Source organism: Chenopodium quinoa, unplaced genomic scaffold, assembly GCF_001683475.1.
Source record: "Chenopodium quinoa cultivar QQ74 unplaced genomic scaffold, ASM168347v1, whole genome shotgun sequence".
In the NCBI taxonomy this organism is placed as follows: domain Eukaryota; kingdom Viridiplantae; phylum Streptophyta; class Magnoliopsida; order Caryophyllales; family Amaranthaceae; genus Chenopodium; species Chenopodium quinoa.
In genome coordinates this window covers 2,802,795-2,821,469 of record NW_018744693.1, presented here as the reverse complement: position 1 = coordinate 2,821,469, position 18,675 = coordinate 2,802,795, and the positions used below count along the sequence as shown (strand labels likewise).

The 18,675-nt window shown below is 34.9% G+C and overlaps 1 protein-coding gene across 5 annotated transcripts; it reads left to right on the top strand.

Moving 5' to 3' along the window:
- Nucleotides 1-13,104: 13,104 nt before the first annotated feature.
- Nucleotides 13,105-18,176, top strand: LOC110702585. 5 transcript variants are annotated; one of them, XM_021880315.1, is made up of 2 exons: nt 13,105-15,987; nt 17,332-18,176. In XM_021880315.1, the coding sequence occupies exons 1-2, from the start codon at nt 13,527-13,529 to the stop codon at nt 17,376-17,378; spliced, it is 2,508 nt and encodes an 835-aa protein (XP_021736007.1). In that variant the 5' UTR covers nt 13,105-13,526; the 3' UTR covers nt 17,379-18,176. The 5 variants fall into 5 exon arrangements, with proteins under 5 accessions (XP_021736007.1, XP_021736005.1, XP_021736009.1 ...); XM_021880313.1 differs by having other exon boundaries at nt 13,105-16,010; XM_021880317.1 differs by having other exon boundaries at nt 13,105-16,010; nt 17,329-18,176.
- The last annotated feature ends 499 nt before the right edge of the window (nt 18,177-18,675 follow it).

The following is an 18,675-nucleotide window of genomic DNA, read 5'->3' as shown; positions in this document are numbered from 1 at the left end:
ACTGGTCCGGACCTGAAAACCGACCTGAACCGAACCTGTTGGGACCGGACCTGATCCGGACCTGTAGATTCAGGTCCGGTTCCGGTTCTTGAAATTCAAGGATTCCGGGTTTCAGGCCCGGTCCGGGTAAAACCCGGAAATTTCAAGTCCGGACTTGAAACCGGTAAAACTACTTTTTTTATTTAATAAGTCTAAATAGGTCCATAAAAAGGTCCATAACAGGTCCAAACAGGTCCATAATAGGTCCAATCAAACATGTCCATAATAGGTCCAAACAGGTCAACACTTTCATATTATTTAAAAAAAAATCAAAAAAAAAATAATAATAATAATAATAAGGTCTATTCAGGTCCAAACCCGGACCGGACCTGTTGATTCAGGTCCGGTCTCCAGTCCTTAAAAATCAAGGATTCAGGTCCGGGTAAGGTCCGGTCCGGTTTTGGACCGGTGTACAGCCCTATTGGTGGCCACGCAATGCTATTATGGGGTTTACTTTTTCAAAGTTATAGAGATTACCCATTTGATGTTATAGGGGTTACTCGTGTTACTCGGTTAGTGTCATATGAGTTAGTATCTTGCTCTAGGAGTTACATACTTTGTTCTGTTGCAAGTAGTTATTTTCTGAGGCTAGTTGCACAAAAACGTGTTGTACATTTTTTTTTGTTTTTTATGATCAAATAATTGAAAAATGTTTGGAGGGCAGTCCCTTAAAAAATGCATATAATTGAAGGGTTGGTGATTTAGTGTACTATAGTGAATTGCTGATAAAGGAAATGTATGCTTGTGCTAATGCATGACATATATTATAGAAAATTTTGACTTTTGCTACATGTGAAACACATGCGTTTCACTTTTGCTACCTAGGAAAATTTTTATTTTATTTTATATTACTACCTATCATCAAATGCCATTTTTGAAAAAAAATTGCTACTAGTTAACGGAATCGGTTAGTATTTCCTTTAGTGAGATCCAACCATCCTCACTATCACCTTCCGGCCACCACTCCCTCCTTAGCCACCCTAACTACCTCCCCGTCAGCCACCAAAAAAATTTTGAAAAAAATTATATATTTTTTTAAAACCCAACCTCCTCTTCATTCTCTCTCCTCTGATCTCCTCCTTCAATTCTCTTCCTCTCTCATCTCCTCCTCCCTCTTCCCTCCAGTCTTTCTCATCTCCGCCTCCCTCCTCCCTTCTCTTTCCCTCTCATCTCCGCCTCCCGCCTCCCTCCTCCCTTCTCGTTCTCTCTCCTCGGTTTTTAAAGTCCAGCGCCACCCACCCAGGGCTTTTGATCGGATTCGACCACGGCACAACCAACAAATGGTTTTTTAGGTCAAATTTGACCATGAAAAGTCCAAATCTGGGGTTTTAATGGTCAATTTAACCATAAAAACCAAAAGTTGAAGATTTCATAAGGTATGTTTACCCTTTTCCATCAATTTATTATTTTTTAAAAAATTTTGGGTAGTGGTGGTTTGGTGGTGCGTGTAGTGGGTGTGGTTGTGCGTGTGTGATGGTGTTGGTGGTGGTGCGTGTAGTGCTGGTGTGTGTGGTGGGTGTGGATGTGCGTGTGTGATGTTTGTGCGTGTGGTGGGTGGCGTTGGGTTTGTGGTGACTGTGGGCTTAGGCGGATTTAGGGTTAGGGTGGGGAATTTTTTTTTTAATTTTTTGGGTAGTGGTGCGTGTGGTGGGTGTGGCTGGTGGTGCTGGTAGGTGGGGGGTGAGCTTCGTAGGTGGGGGAAAGGGAGTAGGTGTGGGAAAGGGGTAGGTGTGGTTGCCGGTGTCGGCGTCGGCCGCCAGGGGAGGGTGGTTGGGCTTTTTTAAGGGGGTGGCTAGTTTTTTATTATTATTTTTAAAATTTTTATTTTATTGTTATTTTAAAAAAATTAACTTAACGGAACTCTGGTTGATTCCGTTAAGTGGTAGCCATTTTTAAAAAATTAAAGTGTCATTGATAGGTAGTAAAATAAGATAAAAATTTTCCCATGTAGCAAAAGTGAAATGTATGTGTTTCAGAGGAAGCAAAAGTCAAAATTTCCTATATACTATGTACAAAAAAAATACTCGTAAAACAAAGTGAAATGTTAGTACGTAGTGTTTAAAAAAAAGTGAAATGTTGGGAATTTTGAGTACTATAGTGAATTGTTGATAAAGAAACTGTATACTCGTGCTAATGCATGTCATATGTTGTACTACGTACCAAAAAAAAAAAAAAAGTGAAATGTTAGTAGTAGTCTCTTGAAAAAAAACAAAGAGGAAAACAAAAAGGAAATAGTGAATGGGTAGTTATTGATTTATTTATTTTTTTAAATGATAAAAAAAAATAAAAAAAAAAGTAGTGAGATTGGTAGTTATTGTTTTCTTAAAAAAAACAAAAAAAAAACCCTAAATGCATGAGAGTTGAGCATTGGGGTTTTAGAGACTTCTAGTTAAAATGTCTCTAAAAAATAAAAATAAAGTAGTGAGATTGGTAGTTATTTTTTTCTTAAAAAATATAAAATAAAATAAAAAATCCCTAAATGAATGAGAGTTGAGCATTGGGGTTTTGGAGGCTTCTAGTTAAAACGTCTCTCAAATTATATATAAGATTTCTATATTCCGTTTCATGGGCTATATATAAGAGTGATTGGATAACGCGGTTCCATGGGCTATAGGGGCATAGTGATGCTCGGTCAGTCACTTGGATATGCATGAATGATGCATTATTGAACTAATGACCTACTTTGAAGTTCAAGTATAGAGCTTCCGGATATATTAGTGGATTCTTTTGAAATGAGTGGAAAATTGATTTCATTCAATGGATGATATGATTGTGGTGCACACAAACGTCTACCCATAACTGAAGATTATAAAAGGTGTTTCCTGGTTATTTCAAAAGTTGAGTGGGAGCCTTGTTGACACAATATTGGAATAAGTCTACCTATTAAATTAGGAAATGTGTCGTAGTCGCTTGAAGAGGGAGAACTCAGGAAATACGTGGCCGCGTTCAAATGCATTACTCAGTAATCATTTGGTTTTGTAATTCTAACTCAGATTTCAAGAAACGATTTATAGATTAATATGATCTCAACATGTGATGCAATCATATTATCAAATCGATACATATTGACTTAAGGAATTTGAATATTGCACACTTATCTTAGACAAGTGGGAGATTGAAGGATTTATATCTTCGACGTGTGCAATTACTAGATATATAATTGGATCAAATTATGGAGATAATTAAGTTCGTACATTTGGGTCGTCGTTTTATCATAGCCAGAGGTACTAACGATCTTTGGGCTATAAAATAGGCCAAAACCCAATTGGACGGATCCTATAAGGTCACATAAAGGGCCTAGCTCGAGCATTAGAGGACGAGGCCCATCACGGATCTCATCACTCTAGGTGGCCGGCCATAGGGAGGAATAAGGAGGGTTTTTGGGTTTTGTGCCCTAGTCTAATTATAATAGGATTATAAATAGACTAGGGGCCTAGGGTTTGAAGTACGCAATTCAGTGATCTGTTTGATCAAACCCTAATTAGCAAACACGAAACCTAACCCTCTCAAACTCCTCTCTCTCTCACGGCTCTCTCCTCCTTCTCGGCGCCGGTGGTGGTTTGTGGTGGAGGTGGTTCGTGCGGTGGTTGGTTGTCCATAAAGGTGGTGATTGCAGTTTATCCTCTTTCACTAGACCAATCTTGTATTGGTGGACGACTTGTTCGAATCTCGTGGACTTAGTAGAGGAGCAACGCTTGGGTCTCTATTCTCTCCTTGATTTGCCTGTTAAATTGCTACGTGGAATTCAGGCATGATTATGTGTCGTGTGTGTTATGCATGCGATCTTGGGATTAAGTGTTTTATGAATATGATTCGTGTTTTTCCGCGTTATAGTACCTATAAGTTCCTACAATAGTAACTATTGTTATGAGTATTCAAAATAAAACAAAATTCAACATTCCCCTAATCTAGGCACTATGTGAAAAAATGAAATTGGCACTAGTTCAAACCCGGCCTAAGGCACCGGTTTGAACCGGTGCCAATTACCCCCCTTTTTGGCAACGGTTCAAAACCGGTGCCATAAACAGGTTTTGGCACCGGTTAACCAGTGCCAAAAATACTCAAAAAAATAATTTAATCCCTCCTTTTGGCACCGGTTAACCGGTGCCGAAAATGTCCTTTTTTTGTGGTTTTTTTTTCACTTAACAATTAAATCAACTAAAAAAATAACAATCACAACATAAATCGAATTCGTTTCAATATAATCCAAAATTTACAATATATAATCAAATCCAAAATTACAATATAGATCAATTACAACTATAAATAAATAAAAAAAATTACATTATAAATCATAAAAATATTACTATATACTCGTAAATAAAAAAAATTACAATATGAACACATCAATATTCTTGCATAATTTGTACCTGCACTAATTAAAACAGAAAAAAAAATCAATTGGTAAAAATAAGCTTAAGAATAAATAAAAAAAACCCAGAAATTCAAGTCGAAATTAAAATCGAAATTAAAGTTTGAACCCAGAAATTCAAGTTTGAACCAAGGAAAACCTAGAAATTCAAGTTTGAACCAAGAAATTCAAGGTTTGAACCAAGGGAAAAAACCCATAAATTCAAGTTTGAACCAAGGAAAAAAAAAAACAGAAATTAAAATCAAAATTAAAAAAAAAATCAAAAACGAAAAAAAACCCAAAATTGAAATCGAAAAAAAAACCAAAAATCAAAATCGGAAAAAAAAAACCAATTAAAATTGGAACTCAAAAAACCAAAATAAAAAACAAAATCCCAGAAATCGAAAAGAAAAACCAAAATCAAAAATCAAAATCAATATTGAAAACCAAAAAACCAAAATAAAAAACAAAATCCCAGAAATTAGAAAAAAAAAAAAAAAACCAAAATCAAAATTGAAACCCAGCAAACCAAAATCGAAAAAAAAAATCCCACAAATCGAAAAAAAAAAACAAAATCGGAAATAAAAACCAAAATCGAAAAAAAAAACAAATACGAAAAACAAAACCAAAATCGAAATTGGCGAATCGAAAAAAAAACAATTATAATCGGAAAAAAAAAGCCAGAACTTGAAAAAAAAATCCCAGAAATTGATGTTGATGCCGGTGGTGGTGCTCGAACTTTGTGGTGGTGGTGGCGGCTGTTGTTGCGCTAATTCAAGCTTTGGTTGATGTAGGGAATATATTTCAAGCGTTAACCCCTATCTTGAACCCCACTGTGATCATACACTAAAGTACGGTGGCGTCCAAAAGGGAAGAAGATAGAGCAAAAGAGTCGCCAACAAGTTTTAGGAACTTGTAAACCGTTCACAGGGTGAAGGTTACACCCCTTAACGATCCAAGAGATCGTCAACTCCATAAGGTCTAAAACCAAATAAGGGTTCGGGGATGAAGGTACAAATCCAACCTAAATGAGATTGAACCTGCCCTAATAATAGGCCTCTACTTTATTCTGATCGTATTCATGTGCGCTTCATGATTAACACACAATCAATAGGATTAACCCTAAACCTGTTTATCTATGTTGGTTGAATATTAATTCACAAATAAATCTATTATTGGCGATCACTTGAATTATAATCATATTAACCCTAAACAAGATTATTAATTATCTTATTAAGCGTGATTACAAGTACCAATTCCCTTTAAACATGCATAAAATGCGTGATCAAACAATAAATATAAATATCAAGCAACATAATAATAATAATAATAATAATAATAATAATAATAATAATAATAATAATAATAATAAATATAAAATTATAATCATAATCAAAACAATAATAATCATAAATAAAATAATCATCATCATCAAAATAATAATAATAATAATAATAATATTCATAATCATCATAAATTATAACAATCATAATCATAATCATGTTCATGTTAATATTAAAGCATAATAATAGCAAGATCCTAGGCATGATACTAACAAGATTAATAACAAACCCTAGCATGTCACTAAACAATAAAAGTCATATCTTTAACCCTAACAATCATAAATATTAGGAAGAACATAGGAAGCATCGTAACAATCATATTTAATATTAAAGTTACCCTAGACATGATACTAGGAATATCATAATAACAATTTAAACATGATTTCTACATCATAACATCAATAAAACCATTAAAGTACTTACTTTGATGCCTCGTATCTCTTTCTAATAACAAAATACACACGTTAGTAACTTCAAGGAAATTAATTAACAAACAATCAAATTAAATAATTGAAATAGGGATTTGGGACCAAACCCTCAGAAATTAAACCTTTCACGTCTAGGGCGAAGGCAACTTCGAATATGGCTAGGTGTTTCTAGATCTTGTGAATGCGGAATTTTGTATGTAAAAAGCAAGGTTTAGAAAAGAGAGAGAGATGATGAATGAATGAATGAATTAGAAGAGAATGAGAATTGAAAATTGATTGTAGGTAAAATATAGATGAATGTTGATGAGAATTGGTGAATGCAAACAGAGTTTTTAATACGTTATTTATAGAGAAAATCAGCCAAAAATATAAAATTATCAAAACAGAGCCTGGCGCACGTGAAACAGAGCTGGCGCCAGGCGCCAAGCCTAGCTCCAGGCGCCAATGCCTGGCGTCAGGCGCTAGTTCTGTTTTTGACGCGTTTTCGAAAATCAGATAAGTTTTGCCGTACAGGAGGATAAAATCGTATCTTTCCTCAAAAAATGCTCTTTGATTTTAATTAAAACTCTGAAAAGTCAACAAAAGTCAATTTATCAATGCTAATTGAATTAGGAATGAAAAGAACCTTCTAGAAGAATCTAGAAGACTAAAACCATTCCTAATTGCATTAGGAATGATAAATCATATTAGGCCCTCCCTTAGATCATTGGGCCGCCTATAAGACTCAAACCGGGCCCAGTTTAGTAAATTGGCCATAACTTCCTCAATATTCATCGGAATTGGGCTTATAATATATCGTTGGAAAGATCTTGGCAAGCCCCATCCAACTACACTACTATTGGACCCATATCATGGACCAACCAAACTGGATTGGCTGTTTTCTTAAAATAAGTTTTCAAAAACAGAGAGAAAAAGAATTAAAACTATCCGCAACACTAGACTTTCCACACTTTCGCTTCATTCGATTATGATTCGACGCGAAAGGTACTCATCACTGGGTTTGGTTTTGGGGAGACACAAATGGGTGTCTACATTTGCTGCAGATCTAAGGGGAGAGGAGATCGAAGGGAGAATATGAAAGAAGAACGAAGAGATAGAGAGAGAGAGGAGATCGAAGGTAGATGAAAGAAGATGAAGATGGAGATGAAAGAAGAAAGAAGAACGAAGAGAGAGAAAGGAGAGAGGAGAGGAAATGGATGGAGGCGGATAAGGTGTTAGGGTTAAAAATGATCCCTTTTTTTTTTAAATGTTGGACCGGTTTAGTGGCACCGGTTCAAACCGGTGCCCTTTGTATTTTTAAACCGGTGCCATTACTCTTGGTCTATAATCCCGCCAATTTTTAGGGCGGTTTTTGGCACCGGTTTGGTCTGAACCGGTGCCATTTGGGGGTTGCCTTTTTGTATTTTTCTACTAGTGAGGTGAAACAAATACCGAGACTCCCATATGTTCACATATGACCCCACTCAAAAAAGTCAACACTGCTTACCATTAAGGTAAACGGGGCGAACTAAGACAAATACAAAATATCAATTAGCAAAATAAGCTAAGTATGATAAGTGCAAGATGACTCAATTTCTTAGCAACACATGCATTAAAACCAATCATAGAAAACTCAAATATTTATTTCAATAATTCCAAACTCCATAATTCAAAACTAATTCTCAATATTCACAAAACCATTCCAATTATTCAATAAAAATGATTAATAAATCAATTCCTCTCCTAAGTGTGCACACCCCCCAAGTTAAGGCCTGTTCTGATAGACTGAAATGAGCTGAATTGAACTGAATTTATTAGAGCTGAACTGAACTGAATATTTTATGAGAGAAGGAAATTAAAAATTGAACTGAACTGAAAATAAGTTGAAGAGAATAGGCCCTTAGTATTTTTATATTGAAAGACTATCCTTGAGAAATGACTTGGTCATACAAAGTCCAAAGTCTTATCGACCAAATCCGTATAGTGGGATTAATATAATCATGCATGTAAAGCTTTAATAAATAATTCAATAATTCCTCTCTAACTAATTAAATCAATAATTCAATCCTCTATAATAATTCAACTCAAAACTTCTTTTTATTAAATTCCACATGCTTTAGAAATAAACCATTTAAAACATGATAATAAATTCAAACCATTCAAGCTAAGACACGATATTAAAAATTCATTCTCAAACTTATGTATTTTAAACATGAATTATTCTCAAGATTATTTCATAAATGGCAATTTATTTCAATCATTATTAAAATCATACAGAACTTGTTTTATTCAATCCAATCAATTTCAAAGGTATCTAGCAACCTAAACGTACTTTGATCCTCGATTAGAAAAACAAAAAAGAAAAAAAAAGAACCTCGATCACTCTTGTCAAAGACACCCTACAATATATTAAATATAACCTTAATTAATATAAGGTCATCAAATTAAATAATCACAACAATTAAAATAAACTCCCAACTCTATGTACATGAACCTTATAAAATTTCTTTTCATAAACTTGAATAATATAGTGATTTTATTTAATTTAAAACACCATAATAATAATAATAATAATAATAATAATAATAATAATAATAATAATAATAATAATAATAATAATAATAATAATAATAATAATAATCTATGTTACTCTCCACAGGGAAAACCCTTTTTTGGTCCCATTCCAAAAATAACCTTTATAAAAATACTTATTTACTACAAAAATATAGTCTTTGTAAAAGTAAAAAATGGGCAAAAAATGCCAACAATCCTTAAACAGTTTAATGTGGGAAAAAAATAACTACCAAAAACAAATTATACACAATAATTACCAAAAGTTTGATAAACTATTCTTTTCTTTCTCATACCATCGTCAAATTAAAAGAAAAAAAAATGTTTACAATTTTATCAATTTGGGTGACTCAATTTCTCCTCTATCAAATACATAACAATACAAATTTGCTTACAATTGCATCAATTTGGGTGACTCAATTTCTCCTCTATAAAATACATAACAATACTGGTAAATTTACATTTATTATCAGTATATATCTTGAAAATAACAAAACAAATCTAAAATCATTTCAATTTCTTATTTAATGAAATGCTTAATGAAAATTATTTTACTTCAAAGTTCTAGTTACATGGAATTTAAGTTGTTCATTTATTTTACTTTTTTCTACTCCCTTTTCGGTGTTTGGTTACGATTTTTTTCTCTTATTTTATTGAATAACAATGAGTTTTTACCAAAACTTAACTTCGAGAAATTTAATTTGTTGCATTTGATTGTGGGTATTGTATGTGTTCATTCCTTCTTTAATTTAATATAGGGTATGCTTAATTAACATTAATTACACCGAACGACGCGTGATTTTGTCTTGAATTCCTAACTTAATACCATTTCAACCAATATAATTTATCCTTATCTAACGCCCCGGGGCGCTCGTTAGCAAGATGGTTTTGTAAAATTGTGATGAGATCATTATAATTGTCTAAGAATATTTTTAGTGATGCTACTAACTATATCTAATATTGATTGGTAGGTGAATGAATGGCTGATTAACATATTGATTATTGAAGGAATTAATATCTTGGGATTATGCAATGAATAGCTTTTATGTTGCCTCAAACCTTAACGTTAATTGAAGTATTTATGATTGTATGGAGACAATGGTGTATCTCTTTCATCAAAAAAGCAAGGAGTATATCTTGCCTTAAATCTTAACGTTAATTGATAAGATTAAATTATTGGATTTGTGTTGTACTGTATAGTTATATATTTTTTTTAAAAATAAGATGTATTTAATTTATATTTTTGTAGATAAAAATTACTACTCAAAATGGTGTTATCAAGCTTAATAGTTATACTTAAACTCCTTTTTTTAGGACTAATTATACTTTTTACCCGGAATGAGGGAATGACAACATTTCTTTTATTTCAACTTTTATTTATTACTTCAATTTTTTTAAGAACCTAATGTTTTTAAGTCATTGCCAAAATTCTTAAAATAAAAAATTCAAGTAGAAGGGTTTTTAATTAATTTATTTATTTATTAAAACTCAAATAGAAGGTTTTATGTAAAATTATTTGCTATGGTTATCATAATGGTTAAAGCAATTAAACTTTTAGTTTCGAGCTTGGATGACCCAAGGGGAATTTCAGCTTAATTTCAACATTTTTACCTTTTTACATATAATATAATTTATTTTGTTGAAAATTATTGAATTAAACTCCAACAAATGTAAATTATATGAATTTGCTACCTTGAAAATCCTGCATGCATTGCGCGCGCTTCCGAACTTGAAATATTAGAGAAGATAAGAAATATTGAAAACCGAAGAAGGAGGAAGAAGAAGGCACATTAGTGACAGCAGCTCACCGATATATGGCAACTAATGGTGGGTCACGATAGTTGTCAGTAAGGTGGTGGTGGCTAACGGTGAAGGTGGTAATTTGCGGTGGTGGTTACGTAATAAACCGAGAGAAAGAGAGGAGAGAAAACCGTGGGGTTAAGAGAAAAAGAAGAGAGGAAATAGAGAGTTTCGGTGTGAGTTTTTGGTTTTGATGCATGGGAAATTTATAGGCTCGAGCATGCAAGAATTAAGGTAAGAAAATGTAGGAAGAAATATGGTAATTTTAGTTTAAGGAATTATTTGGAAAAGAGAGTTTAGAAATTTAGGAAAGTTTAGATTTTGGTGATTAAGAAATAAAGAATTAAGGACTTAAGGTAATAAGTGTTTGATCATGAAATATTAAATGGTAAGTAACCTTTGCTTGGGTAATAATCAAGAAAGATTTGAGGCAGATAAATTGTATGATCAAATCTTACGCCTCGTATGGTTGACACAGGAAATAACTTCCGTATAAAGTTGTATTTCATGGGAAATTATTTCCCAAATGAAATTCCTATAAATTTTTTAAAATGTTGTTTGGTTGTGACAATGAGAAGTTGGAATAATTCCCATGAATTTTGAATGGCCATGGGTGCCTAGGTAATTTACTTCTTACATTTTGTGGGAAGTATAATGAATTCCGACTTCCCCCATTTTTGCCTTTTGTGTCAACCAAATAAATACCCAAACTACAAAGGAAAAATTGAGAAGAATAATCCCAACTTTTCCTAATTCGCCCAAAACAATCCTAACTTTGGATTTTTTTTTAATAATCCAAACTTTGATATGAATTTGCTTCAAATAGTCTCAAGTGATCGGTAATATGAAGAGTAGATAATTTTTACACGTATCAAAAATATCTACTCTTTAGATTACAAGTTGTGTAATAAACCGATAATGTAAAATAATTTTTATTTTTCTGTAAAAAATCAACTTTTTTAAATTTTTTGTCCAATCAAGTGTCGACACGTGTCATCTAACTTGTTATAACAATTAAGATGACCGGTTGAGACCATTTGAAATAAATTCATATCAAACTTCGGATAAAAAAATAATAATCTAACTAAAGCTGAGATTATTTTAGGCGAATCAAGCAAAGTTGGGATTATTTTTGTCAAAATTTCCAATTTTAAAATCCCAAAAACTTTTACTTGCATATATTGTTTATATGTAACAACTAGTCAATAACTACTGGCCGAATACTGATACTTTAATGATTATATATTCTTCACAACTAACTATTTTTTGACAATTAACAGTTAACGTCACAGGCAACAACTACCTCCACATCTTTATTTTGCCAAACATGCCATCAATCTTGATAACTATTGTGAAAATCAAATCGTAGATGGTAAGTCCACATATTGTTATAACATATATATTACATACACACAAATACACAATAAGCTTTGAAATCTACGAATTATTAATTAACTATAATTGGCTTTGTATCTTTGAAATATCTTATCTCCTCCACGAGTTATATGGGGTATCTTTTGCGGACACTTTTGAAGCAAATATGGATACGAGAATTACAAAAGACGATTTAATGTTATACAAAGTATGTAAGACATCTAAAACTTTGTATTGAAGATACCAATTCCTAATACTCCATAGAATACATCCAAGCTATAACACTAATATTCTCACTTGTGACAACCAACCCCCAAGTTGGGTCTCAAATAAATGATTATAATGGTATAATGAACAATAGGGGTTAAGCAAAGGCAAAAGAGCAAAATAGCATGTAGTTTGCCAAATTTTTGTATATTACCTACTCTTGAGGCTTTTGAAAACCCAAGGTTGGATTCCATGTAGATTTGGTAATACTTATTCAAACACAAAATTTTGCTCCTTCAACCTAATTGGTCAACACCAATACTACTTCCCAACCCCAACAAATATTGGTGGGATCACATTAAATTCCTAGGTTACCCCTTTTATTTATACCCCTATTCAATATCACCACATGAATAACAAGCCTCTATTAGGGAAATCCAATTTTGCTTGCCGAAGATAAATCTTTCCTATATCAATTTTTATTATTTTATAATAATATTACCTCTCTCTAAAAGTTGAATTTTTAAAAAATAAAACCAAAAAGGTATAAACAAACAAGAAGGGTGGATGGATCCCACATTTGAAAAAGAAAATTTATTATTTTATTTTTAATTAATTATTAAAATAATTTTTAAAAAATAATATTGGACTATCCTCCATTATCTGAGGGAGGGGCCCCCCTCTTTCTTTTAACATGACCCCAACAATACCAACACAAAAAAAATGAACGATAAACAAAATAAAATAAAAATAAAAAATATACTCATAGAATTTTCATTCCTTTATTTTATTAATTAATAATTTAAATTCAAAAAATAGAAAAGCGCGTGAAGTAGAAACGCAGAGTGAGTGAGTGTACGGAGTAATGTCGTATAGTGAATTCGTACGTTGGACTTTGGGTATTGGTTTGAATAATCAAAGGAAATAAAAGTATAAATGTAACTCGCAACAACAAAGGCGCGTGAATTAAATTCTGAAACAATAAGGACTTCACAAACACAAACACAAACACTTAAACATCAAAAACACCCTTCTTTTTATTTATTTGATTTGATTTTCTCTCTCCTAAAATTTTCCCATTTTCTCTCTCCTCTCTAATTACCCATCACTCACTGCGAAACAACTTCGCCAAAAAATTTGCTGTAACAAACCCACCACCCTTCTCACGAAATTCACTGACTCTCTCCCATTTTTCAGATCATTCATTTCTTCCTTTCTTACCTACTCTCTCCTCTTTTTTTCTGGTTATTTTTTTTTTCTAGTTCCTGTTTTTTCTGTTTCTGTTATGGGGAATCGCCGGCGATGCAAACTCCGGCGAGAAGTAACGTTTTTTTCCGGGTGAATGTGTGTTTTGTAATTTTGATGTGAACAACCCCAGAAAATAGACGTACTGTGTTTTTTTTATAACAAAGAAAGTAAGTTAAAATTGGATAAATGTCGGCCGCAGCGGGGAACGCAGGGGAGACGGCGGGGGAAGAGGCGACGGCGAAAGCAGTGCATAAGAGGTACGAAGGGTTGATGTTGGTGAGGAACAAGGCGATAAGGGGGAAAGGGGCGTGGTATTGGGCCCACTTAGAGCCGTTGTTGGTTCATAACGCCGACACTGGATTGCCTAAGGCAGTCAAGCTAAAGTGTTGTTTGTGTGACACCATGTTTAGTGCTTCAAACCCATCTAGAACTGCTTCCGAACATCTTAAGAGGGGTACTTGTCCTAATTTTAGTTCTCCGACTACGCCCAGACCTTTGTCGTCTGTTTCGCCACCACCACCGCCGGTTGGCGAGTCGCAGTCGCTGTGTTTGTCATCTGGTGGTGGTGGCGGTGGTGGTGGTGGTGGGGGTGTAGGTAGTACTACTACGACAACGAATAATAGTACTGGGACTACACCACCACCACAAAATCCTCCCAACCACCGGAAGAGGAGTTCTTCGTCGTCTTCCGGTGGTGGTAGTGTGGGGGGTGTTGGTGTTGGGGGTGTTACGACCACACCCAACTCCAACACCAACACTATGGGGAACACGAATGCCCCGTATGTGGCTCCTATAAGTGTGATTGACCCAGCTCGGTTTTCGGCCGAGATGGGTTATACAAGTGGTGGTGCATTGGTGGTTCACCAAGCGCAATCACAACAGCAGCTTCAGCAAAATCAGGTGAATGTTCAGCAACAATTGGGGATGGGGGGTGGTGGAGGGAGTGGTGGAGGGAGAGGGGATGAAATGTCGGATGCTAGGGATACTTTTGAGAAGAGTATTAAGAAGTTGAAGAGCCCTAAAGCATCACCTGGGCCTGCTTTAAGCAAGTCTCAAATTGAGTGTGCACTTGATTTATTGAGTGATTGGGTGTATGAGTCAGGTGGGTCTGTGTCATTTTCAAGCCTTGAGCACCCAAAGTTTAAGGCCTTCCTTAATCAAGTGGGTGTTCCTGAGGTTTCTAAGAGGGAGTTTTGTGGGTCTAGGTTGGATTTTAAGTACGAGGAGACTAGGAAAGAATCCGAGGCTAAGATAAGGGATGCTCCCTTCTTCCAAATTTCAACTGATGGGTGGAAGCCTAAGGGTAGTTTTGAGGAGAATTTGGTGAATCTCACTGTCAATTTGCCCAATGGTGTCAGTGTTTACCGGAGGGCGGTGTTTACGGGCGGTCAGGTGCCGTGTAAGTATGCTGAGGAAGTGTTGTGGGAGACAATGGCAGACATGTGTGGTAATGCTTTGCAGCAGTGTGTAGGAATAGTAGCTGATAAGTTTAAGAACTCAGCATTGAAGAATTTAGAGAATCAGAATCAGTGGATGGTTAATCTTTCTTGTCAGTATCAGGCCTTTAATGGTTTGATCAAAGATTTCTATAGGGAGCTCCCTTTGTTTAAAAATGTTGCTGAGAACTGCCTTAAGCTTGCAAACTTTGTCAACAACAAAACCCAAGTGCGAAATAGCTTCCACAAGTACCAACTGAGGGAGTATGGTCTTGCTGGTTTGCTTCGAGTGCCTATGAAAGAGCTCGAAAATTTGAATTTTGAGCCTATTTATGCTTTGATAGAAGACATAATGAGCTCTGCTCGAGTGTTACAATTGGTACTCTTGGATGAATCTTACAAGATAGTATCAATGGAGGACCCAATTGCTAGGGAATTTGGGGAGATGATTCGAGATGTAGGGTTTTGGAATGACTTGGAAGCAGTGCGGTCGTTGGTAAGATTGGTGAAGGAAATGGCTCATGAATTTGTGACTGATAGGCCTTTAGTTGGACAATGCCTTCACCTGTGGGAAGAGCTTAGGACTAAGGTTAAAGATTGGTGTGTCAAGTTCCACATTGCTGAAGCTCTCATCGAGAAGCTGATTGAAAGACGGTTCAGGAAGAACTACCATCCTGCTTGGGCTGCTGCTTACATTCTAGACCCCCTTTATTTGGTGAGGGACAGCAGTGGGAAGTACCTTCCACCCTTCAAATACCTGACACCCGAGCAAGAGAAGGATGTTGACAAGCTCATTACTAGACTGGTTTCGAGGGAGGAAGCACATATTGCATTAATGGAGTTAATGAAATGGAGGACTGAAGGGCTTGATCCTGTTTATGCACAAGCTGTTCAATTAAGGGAGAGAGATCCCTCTTCTGGAAAGATGAAAATTGCCAATCCTCATGGCAGTAAGCTTGTTTGGGAAACTTATCTTCCAGATTTCAAGTCCCTTGGGAAGGTGGCTATTAGGCTTATCTTTCTTCATGCCACTGCTCGCGGTTTCAAATGTAATTCTTCATTCTTGAAATGGGTTCAAGCTCATGGACGTTCGAGGTTGGGGATGGATAGGGCTCAGAAGATGATTTTCATTGCTGCTCATTCCAAGCTGGATAGACGTGATTTCACTAGTGATGAAGACAAGGATGAAGAGCTTTTTGCATCGCCAACCGGTGAGGATGATGTCCTAAATGAGGTCTTTGTTGGTCCATGATATGTCTTCAATGCAGTCCCTTTTCTTTACATCTTCTTTTAGAAGTATAATCTCATAGCAGAATTTATTGAATTCTTTTAGCCACTTTATTACTCCTTCCACCTTTGTATTTTTGTCTCACACTCTGAAGATATTTTAGGGCACAGGATTGTGGTGAAAGGAGCTACTTACATTATTAGGGTTTCGATTTTTTTGTATTTATTCTTATTGTTAGATGCCTTGAGTTATGATTTGCCCTTACCTGGCTATGACTTTCAGTCCATTAGATGTAGAAAAGATACTAGTTTCCTTTGTGAGGATTTCTTGGAGAGCAGGAAGAATGATGTAACCTTGGTTCTGTTGCTTTGAGTAATGATTTTTTCCAAGGGGGAATAGTTTTTCATTTCTCCTTTACATTATTCGAATTTCATTCATTGATCAGTTTACCTGTAAGTTGCAATGGTTCTGCTATCTACCATTTGTGGCACTGATTTGTTCATGCTCTTTTTAGAACTAAACTTTTTGTATCACAACTTATGTTAGTTTCATATCTCTTCTTGCTTAATCTGCATGTTCCCATGTCCACAACAATGCTCTGGAATGTTGCAGCAAGCTATTACAACTGTCTAGTGTAATACCCTTCTTAGTCTTGCTTTGTCTAGTTGCCTTGTCCGGCTTAGTGCACTCTTTACCTTCATAATAATTTATGTTTATTGGAAATTCTTCAAGTTAAAGGACTTTTGAGCTCTTAATTTAATCTTATGTCCTCTGTTTTTGACGGTCTGCATCCTGTAACATTTTGTGAATTCCATACTGCTTTGTCTTTGTTTAGAGTTTATCTTTGTCCTGTCTAATTTGGCCAAAATTTTAACATCCATGTCTACTATTATTGTTAGATTCGTTGCCTTTTTCTTTTCAGACGCATTTAGGGTTTCCACTTATCCTGAACAGTATCTGCTGATTACTGCTGAGTTAGTGCTTTCTACTATCTGTAGACAATCTTGCTGCTTGATAATTCTCAGCTTATGCTTTGAATATATTCCTTAGCTTGCCTTGTTTCTGGTAACTAATATGTGGTTCAGTGGTTAATTGGTTGTACTGGGTGTCAATAAGCAAAGCATTTCTATATCGCTTATTCAATGCAGGCCATATGTTTCTTTTTCTAGCTTTTGGCTTTCTTCCTTGCTGCATTTTATACTCATTTTTTGCTGTACATTGTTTTTTAAGTGTAGTATGATCTTTACATCAAAAATTCTATAATTGATGAATAGTATGGACATATATACTGAGATTAACACTGATATTTATCTTTCATGTTTAGTAGTTGCAGCATCAGACGATGAAACTGTTGGACTTGGAATGCCTCCTTAGACTGGTCAATAAACAGTAGGAGCTGCTGTATATCGTGGAGGAAGAATAAGCTGAAAAAGACTTGAGCAGCAAAATAAACAGGAACTGCCAGATTCACTTTGTTTTAAGGCGGCATGTTGCTCTATCAATTTATTAGATTTGGACGGAGACATGGTTTTTAAGGCATTGCAATGGATGCGAGAAGCAAAAAATCTTTATAGCTGGAGTTGCACTTGTTTTTGCTGGGTTCCATATCATCTCCAAATGTTCTAGCTTTGTGTCTGCACAACACAGTGTGGAACCCCACCATAAAAGGAAGTGGGAGTCTTTTTTGAAGCTTTGGATGGTTGCTGTGGTTCATCAAAAAAAAAAAAAAAAAAAAAGTTAAGTTGGGTCATTACATCAAATCAATCTTTGAATTAGCTAGCTTCTGTTTGAAAACATTAACCTTAAGCTCATGATGTTCATGCAAAAGATTGATTGGTTGATGCATCTCATCCTAGTGTGTGATTACTGTTTGGCGGAGGACCCCAAAAATGACGGAAAGACTGTCGGAAAGACACAAACAGATGAGTGAAGCTGATAGAGATTTCGCAACAAATTTGATTTGAAGATCAGGATTTATGATATCAATCTGATAATTTTGCAGGTGATAGGAAGGATTTAGTCAATAATCTTAAGAGTAGGCATTTTAGTCCATGTACATTTGCTTCCATTTTAAGTTTGCAACTTTTTTTAGTCAGTTTCATTATTCAACTTTGTGTCAATATTATTGTCATCTTCATTCTTTGTTAGTTAAGATGATGCATTTTTTATGAAGTCTGATGTCATTCTAATTCTGATTAATAGACCTCTGTTTAGCTTTAGCTTCAATTTTGTTCAACTATTTGATTCTGTAGCATTCCGTAAACCAGGCTTGAATTGTTACAGAAGCTGATTAGCCGAGTTCTATTCGGTGTTTCCGGCTAAGAATACTGTATGAATTGCTCCTGCAGTTCTGCACAGGGTTTTCAAACATTTTCTGATGAAGTGAATTTTATGGTCAGTTTTAAAAAAAATATTATTACATACTTTGTAAGCAACTTTGACAGGAATAATCTCAGATTTATCCGGTATCTTTTTAATAATCCTAATTTTATGTTGGTTTAGAAATCAGAATTGTCTAAATTTGGGAGAATTTTTGTCAAATCTGATGCCAATTATGTTAAGTTTTTTCCTGCATGAAAGTGGCACACTTGCTTTGGATGATTTTGGAAAGTTGCCTCAAAAGGCCATAATTGGCATTATTTTTCGTTTGAGGCTTCCTCTGCCTTTTTTT

What these genes read in the sequence shown, in the direction of transcription:
- LOC110702585 (XM_021880313.1), top strand. Translation starts at nt 13,527, where the DNA reads ATGTCGGCCGCAGCGGGGAACGCAGGGGAGACGGCGGGGGAAGAGGCG. An exon ending in AGGATGATGTCCTAAATGAG is followed by an intron (nt 16,011 to 17,331) that starts GTCTTTGTTGGT and finishes CATGTTTAGTAG; the next exon opens with TTGCAGCATCAGACGATGAA.